Genomic DNA, 20,500 nt, shown 5'->3' with positions numbered 1-20,500 from the left:
GAAGTCAATAGGGACCCGAACTTTTCGGCACTAAAAAGGCTGTAAAACAGCCCAGGAAAGAGCTAGAGGGCTGCAAAAGGCAGCAACATGTAGGTAAATCCCCTGCAAACAAATGTGGATAGGGAAATGAATTAAAATTAAAAAAATTAAAATTAACCAATATCAATTGGACAGAGGTCCCATAGCAGAGAATCAGGCTTCACGTCACCCACCACTGGAACAGGCCACTGTCACACATTTAGGCCCAGGCACCCAGACAGAGGAGAGAGGTCCCGTAACAGAGAATCTGGCCTTATGTCAGCGCAGAATCAGTCTTCATTTTATAGCAGAGAATCAGGCTTCACGTCACCCACCACTGGAACAGGCCACTGTCACATATTTAGGCCCAGGCACCCAGGCAGAGGAGAGAGGTCCCGTAACAGAGAATCTGGCCTTATGTCAGCACAGAATCAGTCTTCATGTCATAGCAGAGAATCAGGCTTTACGTCACCCACCACTGGAACAGGCCACTGTCACATATTTAGGCCCCGACACCCAGACAGAGGAGAGAGGTCCCGTAACAGAGAATCTGGCCTTATGACAGCACAGAATCAGTCTTCATGTCATAGCAGAGAATCAGGCTTCACGTCACCCACCACTGGAACAGGCCACTGTCACATATTTAGGCCCAGGCACCCAGGCAGAGGAGAGAGGTCCCGTAACAGAGAATCTGGCCTTATGTCAGAACAGAATCTGTCTTCATGTTATAGCAGAGAATCAGGCTTCACGTCACCCACCACTGGAACAGGCCACTGTCACATATTTAGGCCCCGACACCCAGACAGAGGAGAGAGGTCCCGTAACAGAGAATCTGGCCTTATGTCAGCACAGAATCTGTCTTCATGTCATAGCAGAGAATCAAGCTTCACGTCACCCACCACTGGAACAGGCCACTGTCACATATTTAGGCCCCGACACCCAGACAGAGGAGAGAGGTCCCGTAACAGAGAATCTGGCCTTCTGTCAGCACAGAATCAGTCTTCATGTCATAGCAGAGAATTAGGCTTCACGTCACCCACCACTGGAACAGGCCACCGTCACATATTTAGGCCCAGGCACCCAGGCAGAGGAGAGAGGTCCCGTAACAGAGAATCTGGCCTTATGTCAGCACAGAATCAGTCTTCATGTCATAGCAGAGAATCAGGCTTCACATCACCCACCACTGGAACAGGCCACTGTCACATATTTAGGCCCAGGCAGAGGAGAGAGGTCCCGTAACAGAGAATGTGGCCTTATGTCAGCACAGTATCTGTCTTCATGTCATAGCAGAGAATCAGGCTTCACGTCACCCACCACTGGAAAAGGCCACTGTCACATATTTAGGCCCAGGCAGAAGAGAGAGGTCCCGTAACAGAGAATCTGGCCTTATGTCAGCACAGAATCTGTCTTCATGTCATAGCAGAGAATCAAGCTTCACGTCACCCACCACTGGAACAGGCCACTGTCACACATTTAGGCCCCGGCACCCAGACAGAGGAGAGGTTCATTCAACTTTGGGTTGCCCCGCAATATAATGGTAAAATGAAAATAAAAATAGTATTGAATGAGGAAGTGCCCTGGAGTAGAATAATATATTGTTAAGGGGAGGTAGTTAATATCTAATCTGCACAAGGGATGGACAGGTCCTGTGGGATCCATGCCTGGTTCATTTTTATGAACGTCAGCTTGTCCACATTGGCTGTAGACAGGCGGCTGCGTTTGTCTGTAATGACGCCCCCTGCCGTGCTGAATACACGTTCAGACAAAACGCTGGCCGCCGGGCAGGCCAGCACCTCCAAGGCATAAAAGGCTAGCTCTGGCCATGTGGACAATTTGGAGACCCAGAAGTTGAATGGGGCCGAACCATCAGTCAGTACGTGGAGGGGTGTGCACAGGTACTGTTCCACCATGTTAGTGAAATGTTGCCTCCTGCTAACACGTTCCGTATCAGGTGGTGGTGCAGTTAGCTGTGGCGTGGTGACAAAACTTTTCCACATCTCTGCCATGCTAACCCTGCCCTCAGAGGAGCTGGCCGTGACACAGCTGCGTTGGCGACCTCTTGCTCCTCCTCTGCCTTCGCCTTGGGCTTTCAATGGTTCCCCTGTGACATTTGGGAATGCTCTCAGTAGCGCGTCTACCAACGTGCGCTTGTACTCGCGCATCTTCCTATCACGCTCCAGTGTAGGAAGTAAGGTGGGCACATTGTCTTTGTACCGGGGATCCAGCAGGGTGGCAACCCAGTAGTCCGCACACGATAAAATGTGGGCAACTCTGCTGTCGTTGCGCAGGCACTGCAGCATGTAGTCGCTCATGTGTGCCAGGCTGCCCAGAGGTAAGGACAAGCTGTCCTCTGTGGGAGGCGTATCGTCATCGTCCTGTGTTTCCCCCCAGCCACGCACCAGTGATGGCCCCGAGCTGCTTTGGGTGCCACCCCGCTGTGAACATGCTTCATCCTCATCCTCCTCCACCTCCTCCTCATCCTCGTCCTCCTCGTCCTCCAGTAGTGGGCCCTGTCTGGCCACATTTGTACCTGGCCTCTGGTGTTGCAAAAAACCTCCCTCTGAGTCACTTCGAAGAGACTGGCCTGAAAGTGCTAAAAATGACCCCTCTTCCTCCTCTTCCTCCTGGGCCACCTCCTCTTCCATCATCGCCCTAAGTGTTTTCTCAAGGAGACATAGAAGTGGTATTGTAACGCTGATAACGGCGTCATCGCCACTGGCCATGTTGGTGGAGTACTCGAAACAGCGCAACAGGGCACACAGGTCTCGCATGGAGGCCCAGTCATTGGTGGTGAAGTGGGTCTGATCCGCAGTGCGACTGACCCGTGCATGCTGCAGCTGAAACTCCACTATGGCCTGCTGCTGCTCGCACAGTCTGTCCAGCATATGCAAGGTGGAGTTACACCTGGTGGGCACGTCGCATATGAGGCGGTGAGCGGGAAGGCCGAAGTTACGCTGTAGCGCAGACAGGCGAGCAGCGGCAGGGTGTGAACGCCGGAAGCGCGAACAGACGGCCTGCACTTTATGCAGCAGCTCTGACATGTCGGGGTAGTTGCGAATGAACTTCTGCACCACCAAATTCAGCACATGCGCCAGGCAAGGGATGTGCGTCAAATCGGCTAGTCCCAGAGCTGCAACGAGATTTCGCCCATTATCGCACACCACCAGGCCGAGCTTGAGGCTCACCGGCAGCAACCACTCGTCGGTCTGTTGTTCTATACCCCGCCACAACTCCTGTGCGGTGTGGGGCCTGTCCCCCAAACATATGAGTTTCAGAACGGCCTGCTGACGTTTACCCCGGGCTGTGCTGAAGTTGGTGGTGAAGGTGTGTGGCTGACTGGATGAGCAGGTGGAAGAAGAGGAGGAGGAAGCTGAGTAGGAGGAGGAGACAGGAGGCAAAGAATGTTGCCCTGCGATCCTTGGCGGCGGAAGGACGTGCACCAAACAGCTCTCCGCCTGGGGCCCAGCCGCCACTACATTTACCCAGTGTGCAGTTAGGGAGATATAGCGTCCCTGGCCGTGCTTACTGGTCCACGTATCTGTGGTTAGGTGGACCTTGACACAGATGGCGTTGCGCAGTGCACACTTGATTTTATCGGACACTTGGTTGTGCAGGGAAGGCACGGCTCTCTTGGAGAAGTAGTGCTGGCTGGGAACAACATACTGTGGGACAGCAAGCGACATGAGCTGTTTGAAGCTGTGTGTGTCCACCAGCCTAAATGACAGCATTTCATAGGCCAGTAGTTTAGAAATGCTGGCATTCAGGGCCAGGGATCGAGGGTGGCTAGGTGGGAATTTACGCTTTCTCTCAAATGTTTGTGAGATGGAGAGCTGAACGCTGCCGTGTGACATGGTTGAGATGCTTGGTGACGCAGGTGGTGGTGTTGGTGGTACATCCCATGTTTGCTGGGCGGCAGGTGCCAACGTTCCTCCAGAGGCAGAGGAAGAGGCCGAGGCGGCAGCAGCAGAAGAGGCCGAGGCGGCGGCAGCAGCAGAAGAGGTAGCAGGGGGAGCCTGAGTGAGTTCCTTGTTTTTAAGGTGTTTACTCCACTGCAGTTCATGCTTTGCATGCAGGTGCCTGGTCATGCAGGTTGTGCTAAGGTTCAGAACGTTAATGCCTCGCTTCAGGCTCTGATGGCACAGCGTGCAAACCACTCGGGTCTTGTCGTCAGCACATTGTTTGAAGAAGTGCCATGCCAGGGAACTCCTTGAAGCTGCCTTTGGGGTGCTCGGTCCCAGATGGCGGCGGTCAGTAGCAGGCGGAGTCTCTTGGCGGCGGGTGTTCTGATTTTGCCCACTGCTCCCTCTTTTGCTACGCTGTTGGCTCGGTCTCACCACTGCCTCTTCCTCTGAACTGTGAAAGTCAGTGGCACGACCTTCATTCCATGTGGGGTCTAGGACCTCATCGTCCCCTGCATCGTCTTCCACCCAGTCTTGATCCCTGACCTCCTGTTCAGTCTGCACACTGCAGAAAGACGCAGCAGTTGGCACCTGTGTTTCGTCATCATCAGAGACGTGCTGAGGTGGTATTCCCATGTCCTCATCATCAGGAAAAATAAGTGGTTGTGCGTTAGTGCATTCTATCGCCCTTGGGAAACCCTGGCAGCAGAGTCTTCAAACAGCATAAGAGACTGCTGCATAACTTGAGGCTCAGACAGTTTCCCTGATATGCATGGGGGTGATGTGACAGACCGATGGGCTTGGTTTTCATGCGCCATCTGTGCGCTTTCTGCAGAAGACTGGGTGGGAGATAAAATGAACGTGCTGGATCCACTGTCGGACACCCAATTGACTAATGCCTGTACCTGCTCAGGCCTTACCATCCTTAGAACGGCATTTGGCCCCACCAAATATCGCTGTAAATTCTGCTGGCTACTGGGACCTGAGGTAGTTGGTTCACTAGGACGTGTGGCTGTGGCAGAACGGCCACGTCCTCTCCCAGCACCAGAGGGTCCACTAACACCACCACGACCATGTCCACATCCGCGTCCGCGTCCCTTATTAGATGTTTTCCTCATTGTTCCCGTTCACCACAATTTTGAGAATGGCAAATTCGGGAATAGTTTTTCAACCCAGAACAAAAAGTGTGCTTTTACGGTCACTACAAATAACTTGACCAGCTAAAACAGTACAGATTTGGTTGAATAGAAATGTGAGGCCTGTTTTTTTTTGCGCTGTGTGACAGGTATAGGTTTAATCACAGAATTAGACTTGTATCTGCACGGTAGCGTGTGTGTTAGGTTTTTCTGAATGACACTATCAGCACCTTCAATGTAAGATATCCTTTTTGGGATAGATTTCAAGTAGGCCTCATATAGCAGAAACTAGTTATTTTGAGAATGGCAAATTTGGGAATAGTTTTTCAACCCAGAACAAAAAGTGTGCTTTTACGGTCACTACAAATAAGTTGACCAGCTAAAACAGTACAAATTTGGCTGAATAGAAATGTCAGGTCTATTTTTTAGGCGCTGGGTGACAGGCTCAACTTGCCCCTGATGTAGTATATGGCCAAAAAATAATCACACTATTGATGGTTAAATGCACTTGGGTGACACAGGCTCAGCCTGCACCAGATGTAGTATATGGCCAAAAAATAACCAGACTGTTGATGGTTAAATGCACTTCGGTGACACAGGCTCAGCCTGCAGCTGATGTAGGATATAGCAAAAAATAACCACACTATTGATGGTTAAATACACTTGGTGATAGCTTGTGCTGGCGCACCACAAGTCACAAAATGGCCGCCGATCACCCCAGAAAAAAGTGATCTAAAAACGCTCTGGGCAGCCTCAAAAAAGTGAGCAAGTCGATATTAGCACTTCAATGATCCACAGCTGCAGATCGATCACAGAATGAAGTCTTTTGGAGGAGTTAGGCTGCGTTCACACGGGCGAGATTTCCGCGCGGGTGCAATGCGGTAGGTGAACGCATTGCACCCGCACTGAATCTGGACCCATTCATTTCAATGGGGCTGTTCAGATGAGCGATGATTTTCACGCATCACTTATGCGTTGCGTGAAAATCGCAGCATGCTCTATATTCTGCGTTTTTCACGCAACGCATAGAAGTGAATGGGGTTGCGTGAAAATCGCAAGCATCCGCAAGCAAGTGCGGATGCTGTGCGATTTTCACGCATGGTTGCTAGGTGACAGTCTATTCACTGTATTATTTTCCCTTATAACATGGTTATAAGGGAAAATAATAGCATTCTGAAAACAGAATGCATAGTAAGTGATCAGATGAAGGTTAAAAAAAATAAAAAATTAACTCACCTTCTCCGTTTGTTCGCGTAAGTCCCGGTCTCTTCTTTACTTCTCAAAAGATGAACTATGGGCTAAAGGACCTTTGGTGACGTAAGATCACATGCTCCAATCACATGGTCCATCACCGCGGTGATGGACCATGTGATTGGAGCATGTGATCTGACGTCACCAAAGGTCCTTTAGCCCATAGTTTATCTTTTAAAGAACTAAAGACCGGGAGAACTACGCGAACAACAGGAGAAGGTGAGTTAATTTTATTTTATTTTTTTAACCCTCAACTGATCACCTACTAAGCATTCTGTTTTCAGAATGCTATTATTTCCCCTTATAACCATGTTATAAGGGAAAATAATAACATCTACACAACACCGAACCCAAACCTGAACTTCTGTGAAGAAGTTCGGGTCTGGGTACCACAGTCTGTTTTTTATCACGCGCGTGCAAAACACATTGCACACGCACGATAAAAACTGAACATCGGAACGCAATCGCAGTCAAAACTGACTGCAATTGCATTCCTACTCGCGCGGGTTTGCCGCAACACACCGGGACGCATCAGGAACTAATCCGGACACGCTCGTGTGAACGCAGCCTTAATCTGCCTAATCTCGCCCTAACGTCGCAGCAGCAACATCTCCCTATGCTTGAATCAGCAGAGTGACGTGCAGCGTTACGTGACCCAAGCTTATATAGAGGTTGGGTCACATGCTGCACTGGCCAATCACAGCCATGCCAATAGTAGGCAAGGCTGTGATGGCCTCTTGGGGCAAGTAGTATGACGCTTGTTGATTGGCTGCTTTGCAGCCTTTCAAAAAGCGCCAAGAAAGCGCCGAACACCGAACCCGAACCCAGACTTTTACGAAAATGTTCGGGTTCGGGTCCGTGTCACGGACACCCCAAAATTCAGTACGAACCCGAACTATACAGTTCGGGTTCGCTCATCCCTAACAAGAAGCATTACTTGCCTCCACCAATTCTCCATTTCTGTCCTGACTCTGGTCTGGTAACTACTGATCTCCGCACCCTGTACCAGAAATACCACTGACCTTTTCTGGCATTTCTGGTGTGTTTAGCTGGCACAGTTGAAAGTAGCAGGTACGTATTACTACTTTTATGACTTTTAAATTATTCTAACCAGTTAATCTCAATTAAATTATCACCCTAGAAGACCCCTCTCTCTGAAGAGTTGCTTTGCTTGACGCCATAAAACAAACATTGCTTGTGTTCTTGATGATATACATTTCTATCAGGAAGGTGACGCAAGACATTCTTTAAATAATGCACAACATTCATTGTGGAGGACAAAGCACTAAGATGCTCAAGTCGTAATTTCATCATGGTGATTTCTTAAAGTTTATTATATTAACAAAATCAAAATAACATTCTGGATTTATGAAATCTGCGAACCATTTTGAACATCCCGTTTTCTTCTACAACGCCAGAAATACTGTATGCAAGACCTCCAGTTTAAAGCATCAGGACTGTACGGATGCTGAAGAAAAATATATAAATTTAACAACATATAATTGAAATTATAATAAATAAAGGGGTTGTCTCACCTCAGGCATTGGGGCATATCGCTAGGATATGCCCCCAATGTCCTATAGGTGCGGGTCCCACCTCTGGGCCCTGCACCTATCTTTAGAACAGAGCCAAAGCAGCACGCTTGGCTATTTTTGGCAGTCCCATTGAAATGAATACGAGGTGTCCACCACTTCATTCACCTCTATAGGGCTCACGGGAATAGCCGAGCAAGCTGGCTTGGCTATTTTCAGCGTTCCCATAGGAATAAAAGGAAAGCGTCCGCGCATGTGCGGTGCACCCTCCTTCTCTTTGTGGGCTCAGTTCTAAAGATAGGTGCGGGTCACAGAGGTGGGACCCACACCTATAAGACATTGGGGGCATATCCTAGCAATATGCCCCCAATGTCTGAGGTGACATAACACCCTCAAACTTAATTTGAGAAGTAAATAAATAATGTCTATCTACAGTATCTATCTATTGTGGGGTTTCGCTCTGGTAGACAGGATCAAACAGTTGGATCAAACAGTTCAGTCTTTTATTCACACTTTAGGCAAGTGACAAAACAAGCAATCATATTCAAACAAAAAGTCACCTTGTGGTGTTGGTGGTAATTCACACTATGCGGCAATTCTGCCTCAAAGAGTCCTTGCTGATAGCAGCACCAACCTGTTTTCACGCCAAACAGGTAGCAAGCCTTCATCCAGACACAAGGCTCCCAGATCCCAACACAGAGACATGGCTTCTGATCCCAGCTGCCTATTTAAGGACAGCCAGGTGCTGCCAAAACCCGGATCGGCACTTAAAATCTGGTCCGGTATTTGACCTCACCTGGCTGTAAATCAGCCCAGCAGCGCATGCTGGGAGAAAAATACCTGTTTTCCCAGACCAAACCTCTCACTGTGTCACACTATGTATTTGTTCATCCGATTATTTAGCTTTCAATCTATACATCATTTTTTAACCCCTCAAGAATGAGGATTATTTTGGATTTTTTCTTCCATTAAAATAACCATATGAGGGTTTATTTTTGTGAGGGCAAAATTATATTTAAATTACAACATTTTGGGGTACATTTAATGATATGTATAACTTTTATATAATCCATTCCTTTATGGGTCTTTCTTAATGCAGTTTCTCATGTGGTTTAAAGAAAATGATAACTATTCTGTGGGTCAGTGCTTTTTTTTTTTTTTTTTTTAAATAAAGGCGAAAATTAACTTTGTTAAGGTTTTGTTAAGGTGTTGTTTGTGCCAAAAAGAATGACTTTTTCTGACAGCCTTGATACTTTTATTTTTAAACTAGAATGTGGGTGTGTATTTTAGATATATTTATGAAACTGAAATTGACAGTCCTAGTACAAAATAGTAGATTAGATCAATTTGCAGTTGGTCTAAAGTTGTATACAATGTTATCATTTGTATATCATTTGCATGTCTATCCAATCTGTGAACTCCAGAATTTCCTTCCTGGTGGTGCAATTTCAATGTTGAGCAGTGTATGTATTTCCTGTGATAAACTTGCGTTGTTCCGGATCTCTGAAAGGCCGTGATGCATCTCCCCGTCGCGCAGATCAAAACATCCGGCAACAGGGGGAACAACCAGTAGCAGGCCGTGACTGGGATGAGCCTCCCTAGCAGCTAGGGAGGCTGGTCCCAGTCACTGCCTGCTTTTGGCTGCACCTCTTGTGAGCCCGCTTTATACAACCCCTTAATGCATATTTTGTTAATGTGTTAAACTAGGATAAGAGCTTGTACAGTACTTTCGAAAAATATGTACATCAGGAATTATAACAAACTGACAAAACAGAATGCAAATGATTATGGTATTATGGTTACCTTTGCCCAGATTGCAAAAGGTGAAATCCATTATTGATGTCTTCAAATGGTAAAGTATGGCTCACTAATCCATCTAAATTAAATTTATTTGCCAGGTAATCCGCAACCAATCTGGGAACAAAGTCTTTGCTTTTCCAGCCTGGAAGTTGAAAACAAGAGTGTTATTATAATACCCCAGACTTGGGGGTATTACTATTGTGGTCTTTAATTGCTGCATTTTATTTTATATACAATTCTGTGTAATGTTAAAGGGGTTGTCTGAGTTATTTACTTTGTATGTTTCTAACTAGGCAAATCACCTATGATGTCAGCTTCTCTCCCTGCTTTGATGATTAGAGATGAGCAAATTTCATATTTTGAAATTCATTCACGCTTCGTTTACTAATAAAAGGTGAATTGCATAACCAAAATAGGACGGATCCGTTATGCAGCACCTAGAATTCTATTATGATGGAATGAATAACGGAATGCCTCTAAAGGCATTCCGTTATGCATTCAGTCATAGAATTGCGTTATGGCCCGTGGTAACGGAATCCATAACGCAATTCACCTTTTACCAGTAAACGAATCGTGAACGAATTTCATAACCAGAAATTCGCTCATCTCTACTGATGATGTTTCGTGCACAAGCCTGAGAGAGCAAATATGAGTCTGTACACGAGACGTCACTGTGCTGGCCACGCCCCCTGCACATCTCTTGAGGAAAAACATTAACCCCTTCAACTGCACAGACTCAGGGCTGAAGGCTTTACTGAGTAGCTGCAGGCAGTGAGGAGACAAATGCTGGGCACAGGAGCTAAGAGAGCAGTTCTGCAGAGCATTGCACAAGAACAGATAGGGGGAAGATCCTGTGTGTATAAGCAGTGTCATTGTACAGCTGGGACTTGTAGTCCTACAAATACAACATGCTGCTGAGTCTCCCAGCAGGCAGACTTGTCACTCAGGGCAGACTTATTCACTCCCTTTGCAGAGCAGGGGAGGGTCAGAGATTGTTGCTATTGCAGGTAAACAAAGGGCCAGAAGAGAACCAGGGAAATTAGGAAATATATATTTTTTGGCCTAAAACTTGCTTAGCTTAGTTATATATTGCTACCCATCAGATTTGCAGTGCTATTTTTTTTTCAGAACTCGGACAACCCCTTTAAGTATGGCACCTGTATTATGTAATCTAATCCAGCGGGGGAGGGGGGGGGTATTGGTTGACAGTGGCTGGCTGTAACAGGGTTTAACCACCCTATTCCACCCCTCCTAGTAGAGTCAGCTTGACCGACTTCCTGCCAGGAGGGAGAGGTCTATAGTTAGTGCAGTTTCGTGTTGGAGTTAGATGGAAAGGGGACGTGAGAGGTACTGTCCTGTTAAGGTGCATTCACACGACCGTTATTCTGGGTTCACATCCCTTCTGCAATTTTGTGGTATGGGTGCAGACAAATTAATTTCAATATAGAACATGTCCTGATCCATATAACGCCAGACATGTGCGGTCTGCAAAATGCAGAACACACATGGCTGTTATCTTTGTTTTGCAGATCTGCAATTTGCAGACCGCAAAACACTTACGGTCGTATGAATGCACCCTAATGGAGGGGAGTTGGGAAGCAGCTCATAGAGCACAGACTCTGGAGTAGAGAAGCAGCTCGTAGATCACCAATTCTGTGGAACCACTTCTGAGAGTCAGGGTAACCCTCTCCTGCCAGAGAGTTGAGGAAGCAGCTCATACAGCACAAACTCTCAAGAATTGAAGAAAGGACTCAAGTCAATCCTTTGGATCCCAGACAGCAGTGTGAACTGCGAGAGCGCTACTACAGACACTGCTGTGGGATGAAGTACTCATCACCAAACAACCACTAGGTCATCAATATCTAAGTGCAGAACTGTAGCCATCCAACCTGCCACCATACCTCTTCAGCTGATGACCGAAAATAATTGCCTGCTTCCACTGTATGTATTTTCAAGTTCTACATTGGACTTAATGAAAAGGACTTTGTATAGTTCAACTGTGGCCTCATTATTCTGTGCTACAACTTTCACTGCAACGGATCTCAGGGAGCGACAGCCTGAGGTACATAGCAGACTGTGACACAACTACATTACATCAGGGCCGCTACCACTCCCATCCTCTACATCGGCTCCCACAGAGGCTCACTGCAATATTACCAAAGTAGAACTGTCTTAGTTGTCCATAGCAACAAATCAGATTCCACCTTTCATTTTAGACAGCTGCTTTGGAAAATGAAAAGTGGAATCTAATTGGTTACTTACTATGCGCAACTAAGTGAGTTCTACTTTACACCAGGTAAATGACCCCCTTTGGGTGCCTTCACATGAAGAAGATTTTGTTGCAGAAAATGTCTGCGACTGAAAAGCAATTCCATTCATCTGAATGAGTTTGTTTTGGCAGCAAGCACATTGATTTCTACAAGCTACATTTAGATGATTTAAACCGATATTTAGTAGCAGGTATTTTCTGTGGCAAATTCTACCGTGTGCGATGGCACTCTAACAAGTCAGATTAGGTTAGTTTCACATGATTTCACAGGACAAGGCCTGAAAGTCTTTCCCAAAGAGAAATTTGAGAAATTCTTTCCTGAAAATGAAATTTGCTTTTGTGCTTGAAAACTGTCAGTATAGAAGTAGAGACTGTGGATGTGCATAACACTCTTCACTGAAGTCCATAGCAGTTACGAAGACAACTAGAGATGAGCGAATCGAATCAGACGAAGTGGAATTCGATCTGAATTTCAGGAAAAATTTGATTTGCAACGAATTTCCTCTCGCTTCGTGGTAACGAATCTCAATTTTTCCTAAAATGGCAGCTGCAATGACGACTACACATGTGAGGACATGGGGCAAGGAACTCTGGCTGACCCATAATGCCATGCATGCAGCCAATCAGCAGCCAGCCAGCCCTGTGATGTCACAGCCCTATAAATATGGCGGCTATCATAGAGTCAGACATTTTCAAGCATTCTGAGTGCAGGGACAGACGTGAGAAGGCGCTAGGGACAGCAATTGGAAAAACCTGATTGTGGAAAAAAAAACGGAAAAAACTATTTATAAGTGCAGGGAAAGGATAGGGGGGAATCATTTCACAGCATCTTAGTGCAGGGAGAGACGTCAGAAAGTGCTAGGGACAGTGCTAAAAAAGCGACCTTCTCCTGATGCTGCTAACGCCACCTCCAGCCTCTGTCATTGTGCCACTCGGTGGCTTCCTCATACTGCTGCCACCTCCACAATCTGTCATTGTGCCACTCGGTGGCTTCCTCATACTGCTGCCACCTTCACAATCTGTCATTGTGCCACTCAGTGGCCTCCTCATACTGCTGCCACCTCCACACTTTTGTGCCACTTGGTGGCCTTCTCCTGATGCTGCTACCGCCACCTCCAGACTCTGTCATTGTGCCACTCTGTGGTCTCCTCATGCTGTTCCCACCCTCCCCACTTCATGACTGGGCCGCTATTTTGCCTTTTGGCCTGGCTGACATCATCATTTGTTTGACCTTTCTTCTGATCTGTCAGAAGGAAGGAAAAATGAGACACACAACTGATCCTGTGTATCAGCTGTAAGGCCTGTATGGTCCCATCAGAATTGGCTAATGATTTGGTAGCCCAAAGCAGGAGTGGGTAAAAAACACAGAAGACATGCAAATATTCCATTCACGTGTCATTTCTGTTTTAGATCCAGTCGTTTTTTTTAGCAATACTGATGGATTATTGAGCAAATGCTGACCGAGTAAAGAGGTATGCTCCACAGACAGGATCCGTTTTTTGTGGGTTAGGGCTGTTTCACACGAGCGGATGCCGTGCGTGACATCCGCTCCGTGAATGACAGCCAAGACCCGATGCGGACAACAGAAGCACGGAGCAGTAACATGATTGATAATGCTCCGTGCCTCTCTGTGATCTCTTTACTACGAAATCACAGTGAGATAAAGTTGTCACTGTGATTTCGTAGTAAAGAGATCACAGAGAGGCACGGAGCATTATCAATCATGTTAATGCTCCGTGCTTCTGCTGTCCGCATCGGGTCTTGGCTGTCATTCACGGAGCGGATGTCACGCACAGCATCCGCTCGTGTGAAACAGCCCTTATTGTTCTGACAGATCAGAGGAAGGGCAAATTAATCAGTGATGTTACTGCTGACACCCTCTCTACTCTATCTGTGGGGTTCTACTTGTATAAGCATTTAATAGAACAGCTTCTGATAACTCTATGTGGAATCAGCTGGCGATGGTGTAAAAGGAGTGCGCTTCTTCTTGGCACTAACATCCACCTGTAAGGTTGAGTTCATACTTCAGTTATTAGGGCAGTCACAGGGCCAAAACTGACCAAATAACTCAAGTGTCCAGTGATTCTAAGAGCAACGCCTGTCATCTGCATGTCATTTGGACTAGTATTATTTCACTACCAAAGCAGACTCCCTATGCGTGTTACTACAAGGCACAGTGTTCTACACCACTATAAAGGCTCTCAGCAGCCAGGAAATAGCTGGTAATTTGCTGCAAATATATTCGGATCGAATCAAATTTTTCACGAAAAATTCAGCGAACCAGCGAATCAAATTTTTGAAAAATTCGCTCATCTCTAAAGACAACCATATCAGTGGTTCTGTGAGACTTCAAAATGTGGAGCCATCAGCATGCACCGACAACTTGGTAGATATTTTTGGCTAGATAAGGTAACTGAATGGCTATTATGGAAGGTGAGTGGTGAAGGTTGTCTACTGTAAAGGGTGCATTACACCTGCCAATTTTTCGGCAGATGATCGCTAACGAGAGTTCGTAGTAATGCTCGTTAGCAATCATCTGGCAGTCAAATACTTCCACCGATTGCCCGATGAATGAGCAAACCCTCGTTCATCGGGCAATCCAAATCTATTCACAGGTTAAAAAAATCATTGTTTGCAGTTGGCATATCGTGGTGTCTAATCAGGATCTGCTGCCGGCAAACAATGATTCATTATAGTGAAGAGCGATGGTAAAAAGATTGCTCCTCCTTAAACTGAGAAGGAGATCGCTGCATCTAATAACAGTGGTCTCCTGGCAACCCTCTGCTCGCTAGCGGAGGAGACCGCTGTTATTACATGCAGCGATCTCCTTCTCAGTTTGAGCTGTCAAATACACCCTTAAAGGGAACCTGTCACCAAAAAAACGCTTACTAAGCTGTTAATAGTACCTTATAGTGCTGCATAGTAGTTTCCTAATGCACTTTTTCATCGTTTAGTCGCATCTAGCCTCCTTGAGAAATCAATGTTTTATTCAGCCGCTGCCCCCTGCTTCAAGTCAGGTTTGAAGTCAAGGGAGCAGCGGCCTAGGCGTCTCCAATGCTGCTCTCCCCGCCTCCCGCCGCCTTTATTGACAAGCCGGATCTCAGTGCCGGGACCGCGCTCCCAGCCCGCATGCGCAGTAAAGGGCTGCTGTAGCGCGATCCCGGCTCCGGCTCGTACACTCAGCCGGCTTCACTTTTGCTACTGCGCTTGCGCCCGCCAGCCTTACATACTAGTGCAGTTACAGAAGATGCCGGGCGCATGCGCAGTAGCGAAACTGAAGCCGGCTGAGTGTACGAGCCGGAGCCGGGATCGCGCTACAGCAGCCCTTTACTGCGCATGCGGGCTGGGAGCGCAGTCCCGGCACTGAGATCCGGCTTGTCAATAAAGGCGGCGGGAGGCGGGGAGAGCAGCATTGGAGACGCCTAGGCCGCTGCCCCCTTGACTTCAAACCTGACTTGAAGCAGGGGGCAGCGGCTGAATAAAACACTGATTTCTCAAGGAGGCTAGATGCGGCTAAACGATGAAAAAGTGCATTAGGAAACTACTATGCAGCACTATAAGGTACTATTAACAGCTTAGTAAGCGTTTTTTTTGGTGACAGGTTCCCTTTAAGTCCCCAAGGTAGTAGAGGCCCAAGGGTATTTGCCTCGAGTATCCTGTCCATAATCCAGCTCTGTACTTCAGTTCTGATAATAACATTGTGGGGTTAATTACACTAATCACCTCGTACCTCCAAATATACTTCCTTTCCATGTACGACCTGTGACGAGTAGATATGGATCAAAGGTGATGTGCGCATTTGGAGGTGCCCCACCTATAATCACACTAGTTCCATATCCCATGTGAGTACACTCCAAGGCTGCTTTCTAGGTTGAAGAAATAAAACAAAGCAAATAAGAATTCTCCTAAAAGTACAGCCTGTTGGCATCTGAAGATGGTTGAGCTTCAAACAGCAAACTGATGTTGACTACGGATATAAGATTATGTACAGAATGTAAAACTGAATGTACCCTTGAGTACTATGAGCTGACAAGTCTCTATAAAAAGGAAGAATATTTTTGCCAGAAATATTTTCAGATAAACATAATGGAGCGATAAAATTGTGAAAAATATATATGAAACCTCCTGTAAATACTGTATAGGGATTTTCTTCATGTCCCCATGTCTATCCATCTGTTTCTGCAAAGATGAGCAAATGAAAATTTAACTTTAACTTGGATTGGTCACATGCACACTCTGACGATGAAGCCAAGGACTGCACATCTCACTTTACTGTGCATGCACTGTACACTGGTCAGATTTGTAGTGAAGAGAGATGTACCATCCTCACATTTTATCAGTGCAGTGCACATGTGCCCTATGTTAATTGAGAAGAGTCCTGAACTCTTCTCCCAGTTAGTTTGATTTTATTTACTATTCTTTGTGCGGATGGATGTGTTTTCTATAGGCAATTTGGTACCCTAAACCCCAGTTGCATGACAGGTTATTGGTGGTTTAATGGTCCCAAACCAGATAGTTTTTTCCCTTTAAAGTGGCCATTCACTTTTGAAAGTCTTTCTGTAAGAAGGTTCCACTAAAAGCAAGTTGATCATATCCTTCTTCTGGGACCTCCAGCAATCAGCTGTAATCTGAAGGAGAACAAGTGTCCAATTCCCCTGCAGCATCGCTATAGGTTTACTATGGTATTACATAGTAACCCATTACAGACATGATGGGTCCTTCTCCTGAAATAATTTTGTAGTCACATTATACAACTCTATGCTCTGGCTAATAGAAGAGTGTCCTAAATGAGTTAGGGTGGGTGCGCATTGGCGTTAGGGGAATTCCGTTACAGTTCAGAGTTATTACAGAGGTCTGGATGGAATTCTAGGATGGAATGCAAAATGGAAGCCTTTAAGAGGCATTCCATTTTGCTCTGTCCTAATACATGTCTATGGGGGCCAAATAACTGTTCTGTTTGTTTCCGCTATACATGACAGAAAAAATGTATGGCTGCTAGCTGGCTCCTACACACTAAGAAAAAGTATGATAGCTTTAAATATGGGAGCTGTTAGAGGAGTTGAGCAGGATATATAATAATCAAAACATTTTCCATAGCGTTCTAATATGATTGATCGTTATGGAGTCCCTTTAATAATGTCCTCCACAGTCCCCTGCCCCCTTAACAGTTACCTCCACAGTGCCCGCCCCTTTAACAGTGACTTTCACAGTGGACTGACAATCGTCCAAATTCCATTTCTTATGGGGCATTATTGTCTTTAATTGACAGCATATAAAACCCCACAGAATTAGTATACACTAATGTGAGTTACATCAGCCTCTACAACAACGTTGGCTGAATAACTCACACAAGCTATCTTATACTAAGAATGAAGGAGAGAAAGAAGAAAACCACCAAGATGGCGCCAAACCTAACGTAATGACTGGAAGAGAGATTATAGTACCATCAGTTGGAATAGTATGCAAATAAATAAAGTAGATGGCCTTTTTCGTGGAGATCTTATGTTGAAAATAAAATCCAATGGAAACAGGAATTAAAATAAAATAAAATCATATATTGACTTACTTCACTGAGGAGGAGGTCAATGGGATAAGGTCAAGACACCCAAGGACGCTGCCTCCCCTGCCAGGATCGTTTGTAGTATTGTAGGAAGAAAACACGGCAGTATCTGATACTTCTGGTGATTTTTATTTTTTTTTCTAAGGTGGGCTTAACGCGTTTCGGGGGTTATTCAATATATACCCCCTTCTTCAGGAGCAGTAAAAGTAAGTGTACGGACAACAGAATGGAGTCATAGTGGTTTGACTGACCAGTAGGCCTTATATACTTGAGTTTAACAGGACCATGTGCTGGAGTGGAGGTGGGCAGGGGCGTCACTTCCTATGTTCAGACCGGAAGTGTGCGTTCCAAGGTGGAAAGCATATCATAGACACTAATATACACTTACAAAGGTTGGTATTTTCATTCCGTTGGGATAATCAAATCCCTAGTGCTCTTAGGGGTACAAGGGATCAAAGGTTAAAGGGGAGGGGGGAGGTGGAGGCATCCTAATATTTGTATTAAGCGGGACGGAAGAGCACTTCCAGTCCCGCTCGTGGTGGAACCCATTGGTGGAACGTAAATGAGTGCCGAACTTCCAGTTTGATGTTGGAGCGCACTGGAGCGCTTGAGGCCACAACTAGGAGGGGTCGCGTAATGGGACACGTGTTGTTGTCTCATTCTTTGGATTAGGGATTGCAAATAATAATGGAATTGGTGAAGGGTATGCTTGTAAAGGGGGGGGGAGCAAATATATTAATAACTAGTTGAAGGACCCGGCTTCGCTCAGGTATATTTAATCTTTTTTATTTAATGTTTGTGTGTCGTTAAAGGATATCAACACTATCCACTATAACAGTGACATCTACAGCAGCCCGCCCTCAAAACAGTGACCTTCACAGCCCGCCACCCCTTAACCCTGACCCCCCCCCCACAGTGCCCCGTCCTTTAAAATTGGACCTCCACAGCAGCCCACCCCCATAACTTTGACCTTTACAGCAGCCCTCCCCTTTAGCAGTGACTTTCACAGAATACCACCCCCTTGACAGTGACCTCCACAGGGGCCCGCCCCTTAACAGTGTCCTTTACACTGGGGGGCGTGTCCTTTTGAACAGCTCACTCTAAGACCGCAGCACTGTGCTGTCTGACTGTAAGCTGCAGGGAGAAAGTCACCATCCCACCCAGTTGAGTTTTAACTTCATTTTTTTAATCTGTCGGCTGAGCAGTGGGAGGGGGCATGGCCTAACCAAATCAGGGGCGTGTCCTTTTGAACAGTTCACTCTAAGACAGCAGCACAGTAATGTCTGAGTGTAAGCTGCAGGGAGAAAGTTACCCTCCCTCCCACCCCTGCAGCTGACAGAAGTTGATTTTTACCTTAATTTTTTCAATCCCTGTCAGCTGAGTACTGGGAGGGGGAGTGACCTAACCAGACCTGGGCGTGGCTTAGCGGGACCTAGAAGTTGATTTTTAACTTAATTTTTTCAATCTGTTGGCTGAGTGGGAGGGGGCGTGACCTAACTGAATCAGGGGCGTGTCCAATGTAAAATAATAAACTAACATTTTTTTATCAGGCTAGGGTTATTTCAAGGACCATGCAAGGGCAGCACTTGTGTTGAAGTGTCAATTTTGACAGGTTGAGACGACAATAGCATTTGGGAAGGTTAGGAATCCTCCTTCTCAGCATATTATTATTAGCTTTACAAATAAGGTATACATAGAAAACCATGATGCAAGGGAATTTACTTGTTAACCATATATGTCTATTAGAATGTTAAATTTAGGATACAATGTAACTCTATGTAGAGTCAACCTATAAAATGGCTTTGTTTCATGACATAGGCGGAGCATTCTTGCACGGACACCTGTTGCTCTCACACACACACACACAGAATCACACATACACGTTATTTTGGGGAAATAAGCTTTTTCACTTATTTTAACTGTTTAATTGCTTGCTTGTAACCTTTCAAGACTTATTGCTGTGCTATATTTTTCTCTTTCTAAACTTTGTAACTTTCTTTTTATGAGAATTAAATCCTTCTAATTTTTATCTTTCATCACGAACTTTGCACATTTTGTTGGGCTCCTTCTAAAGCATTTCTTGAAAAATAGAGAAATGCAGGACGTTATTCTACATTGGCGAGCCAGCGGATTTTTGTTGAATTCCTTCAGTTTGTAAAGAGGTGGGCCCAAGAGAGTAATTACTATTATTACAAGCTTCAGGAAAACAACAACAACGAATCTAAAGAAAGAAGAAGTTGAGCCATACATCTGTTGCAAGTGTCACTTCCCAGACGTATTACAGACGGAGGCTTGTGAAGAAACTACACAGAGATCCTTCCATTGACTGTGGGAAGAAGACGTAAGAAGGAGACATCAAGGATACGGTACCTGAGTAAGTAATGGAATTTCTTAATTCTTATTCAGATAAAAGTAAATTGGAGTTTAAAGTTGTAAGTAGTCATACTAATGCACAATTATGGGCAAGTTTATATAATCAATGTGAAGAAGAAAACATAAGAATTGACAAAAAGTTGTTGTGTATGGATAAATTGCTGAAGAAGCTCAGGAATGTATTACATATGGTGAAAATATTCAATACATTAGTTCTTGAAGACAGGCAGCCACAGACTCAGACACATAGTATATGTGTGAATAATAAGGACACACATGATACAGACACACAGGAACACATAGAAGAGGATGATTTTAATGATTGTCCAAAGTGTCAAATTTTGGCACAACACATTGAAGAACTGGAGGATCAGATGGAAACTAGGACACAGCTCATATCAAAATTATGCCATCGTACGAAAAAAGTTTCTATTATTACAAAAAGTGGCATAGATACGGGTGCGTCCTACATTCCAGACACTAGTCCAGCTGATGTAAATGAAGACATAGAGGCTGAGGAAATCAAAAGGAGGAAATTACATGACAGGGCAGCCAAGTTAAATTTAAAAATACATGATCAGTTAATAAAAATTTGTAAAGATATCCCAGCTTATACTGATAAGATGGATGCATTTCACAATGCTGATATCTTTGAATCTAAT

At 45.5% G+C, this 20,500-nt stretch overlaps 1 protein-coding gene across 2 annotated transcripts in view; it reads right to left on the bottom strand.

Annotated features, from left to right (window-relative positions):
• Positions 1-7,609: 7,609 nt before the first annotated feature.
• The window catches only part of LOC120989837 (alcohol dehydrogenase 1-like), an 87,760-nt gene continuing 74,869 nt past the window's right edge, over positions 7,610-20,500 (bottom strand). For both annotated transcript variants that reach the window (XM_040418191.1, XM_040418190.1), the window contains exons 7-9: positions 15,636-15,771; positions 9,640-9,778; positions 7,610-7,772 (exon numbers count right to left, since the gene is read on the bottom strand). In XM_040418191.1, the coding sequence (XP_040274125.1) occupies positions 7,748-7,772; positions 9,640-9,778; positions 15,636-15,771 (300 nt within the window). In that variant the 3' untranslated portion in view covers positions 7,610-7,747. The remainder of the gene's footprint in view (positions 7,773-9,639; positions 9,779-15,635; positions 15,772-20,500) is intronic.

This window comes from Bufo bufo, chromosome 2, assembly GCF_905171765.1.
Source record: "Bufo bufo chromosome 2, aBufBuf1.1, whole genome shotgun sequence".
Taxonomy (NCBI): domain Eukaryota; kingdom Metazoa; phylum Chordata; class Amphibia; order Anura; family Bufonidae; genus Bufo; species Bufo bufo.
This window is presented reverse-complemented; position numbering and strand designations above follow the sequence as displayed.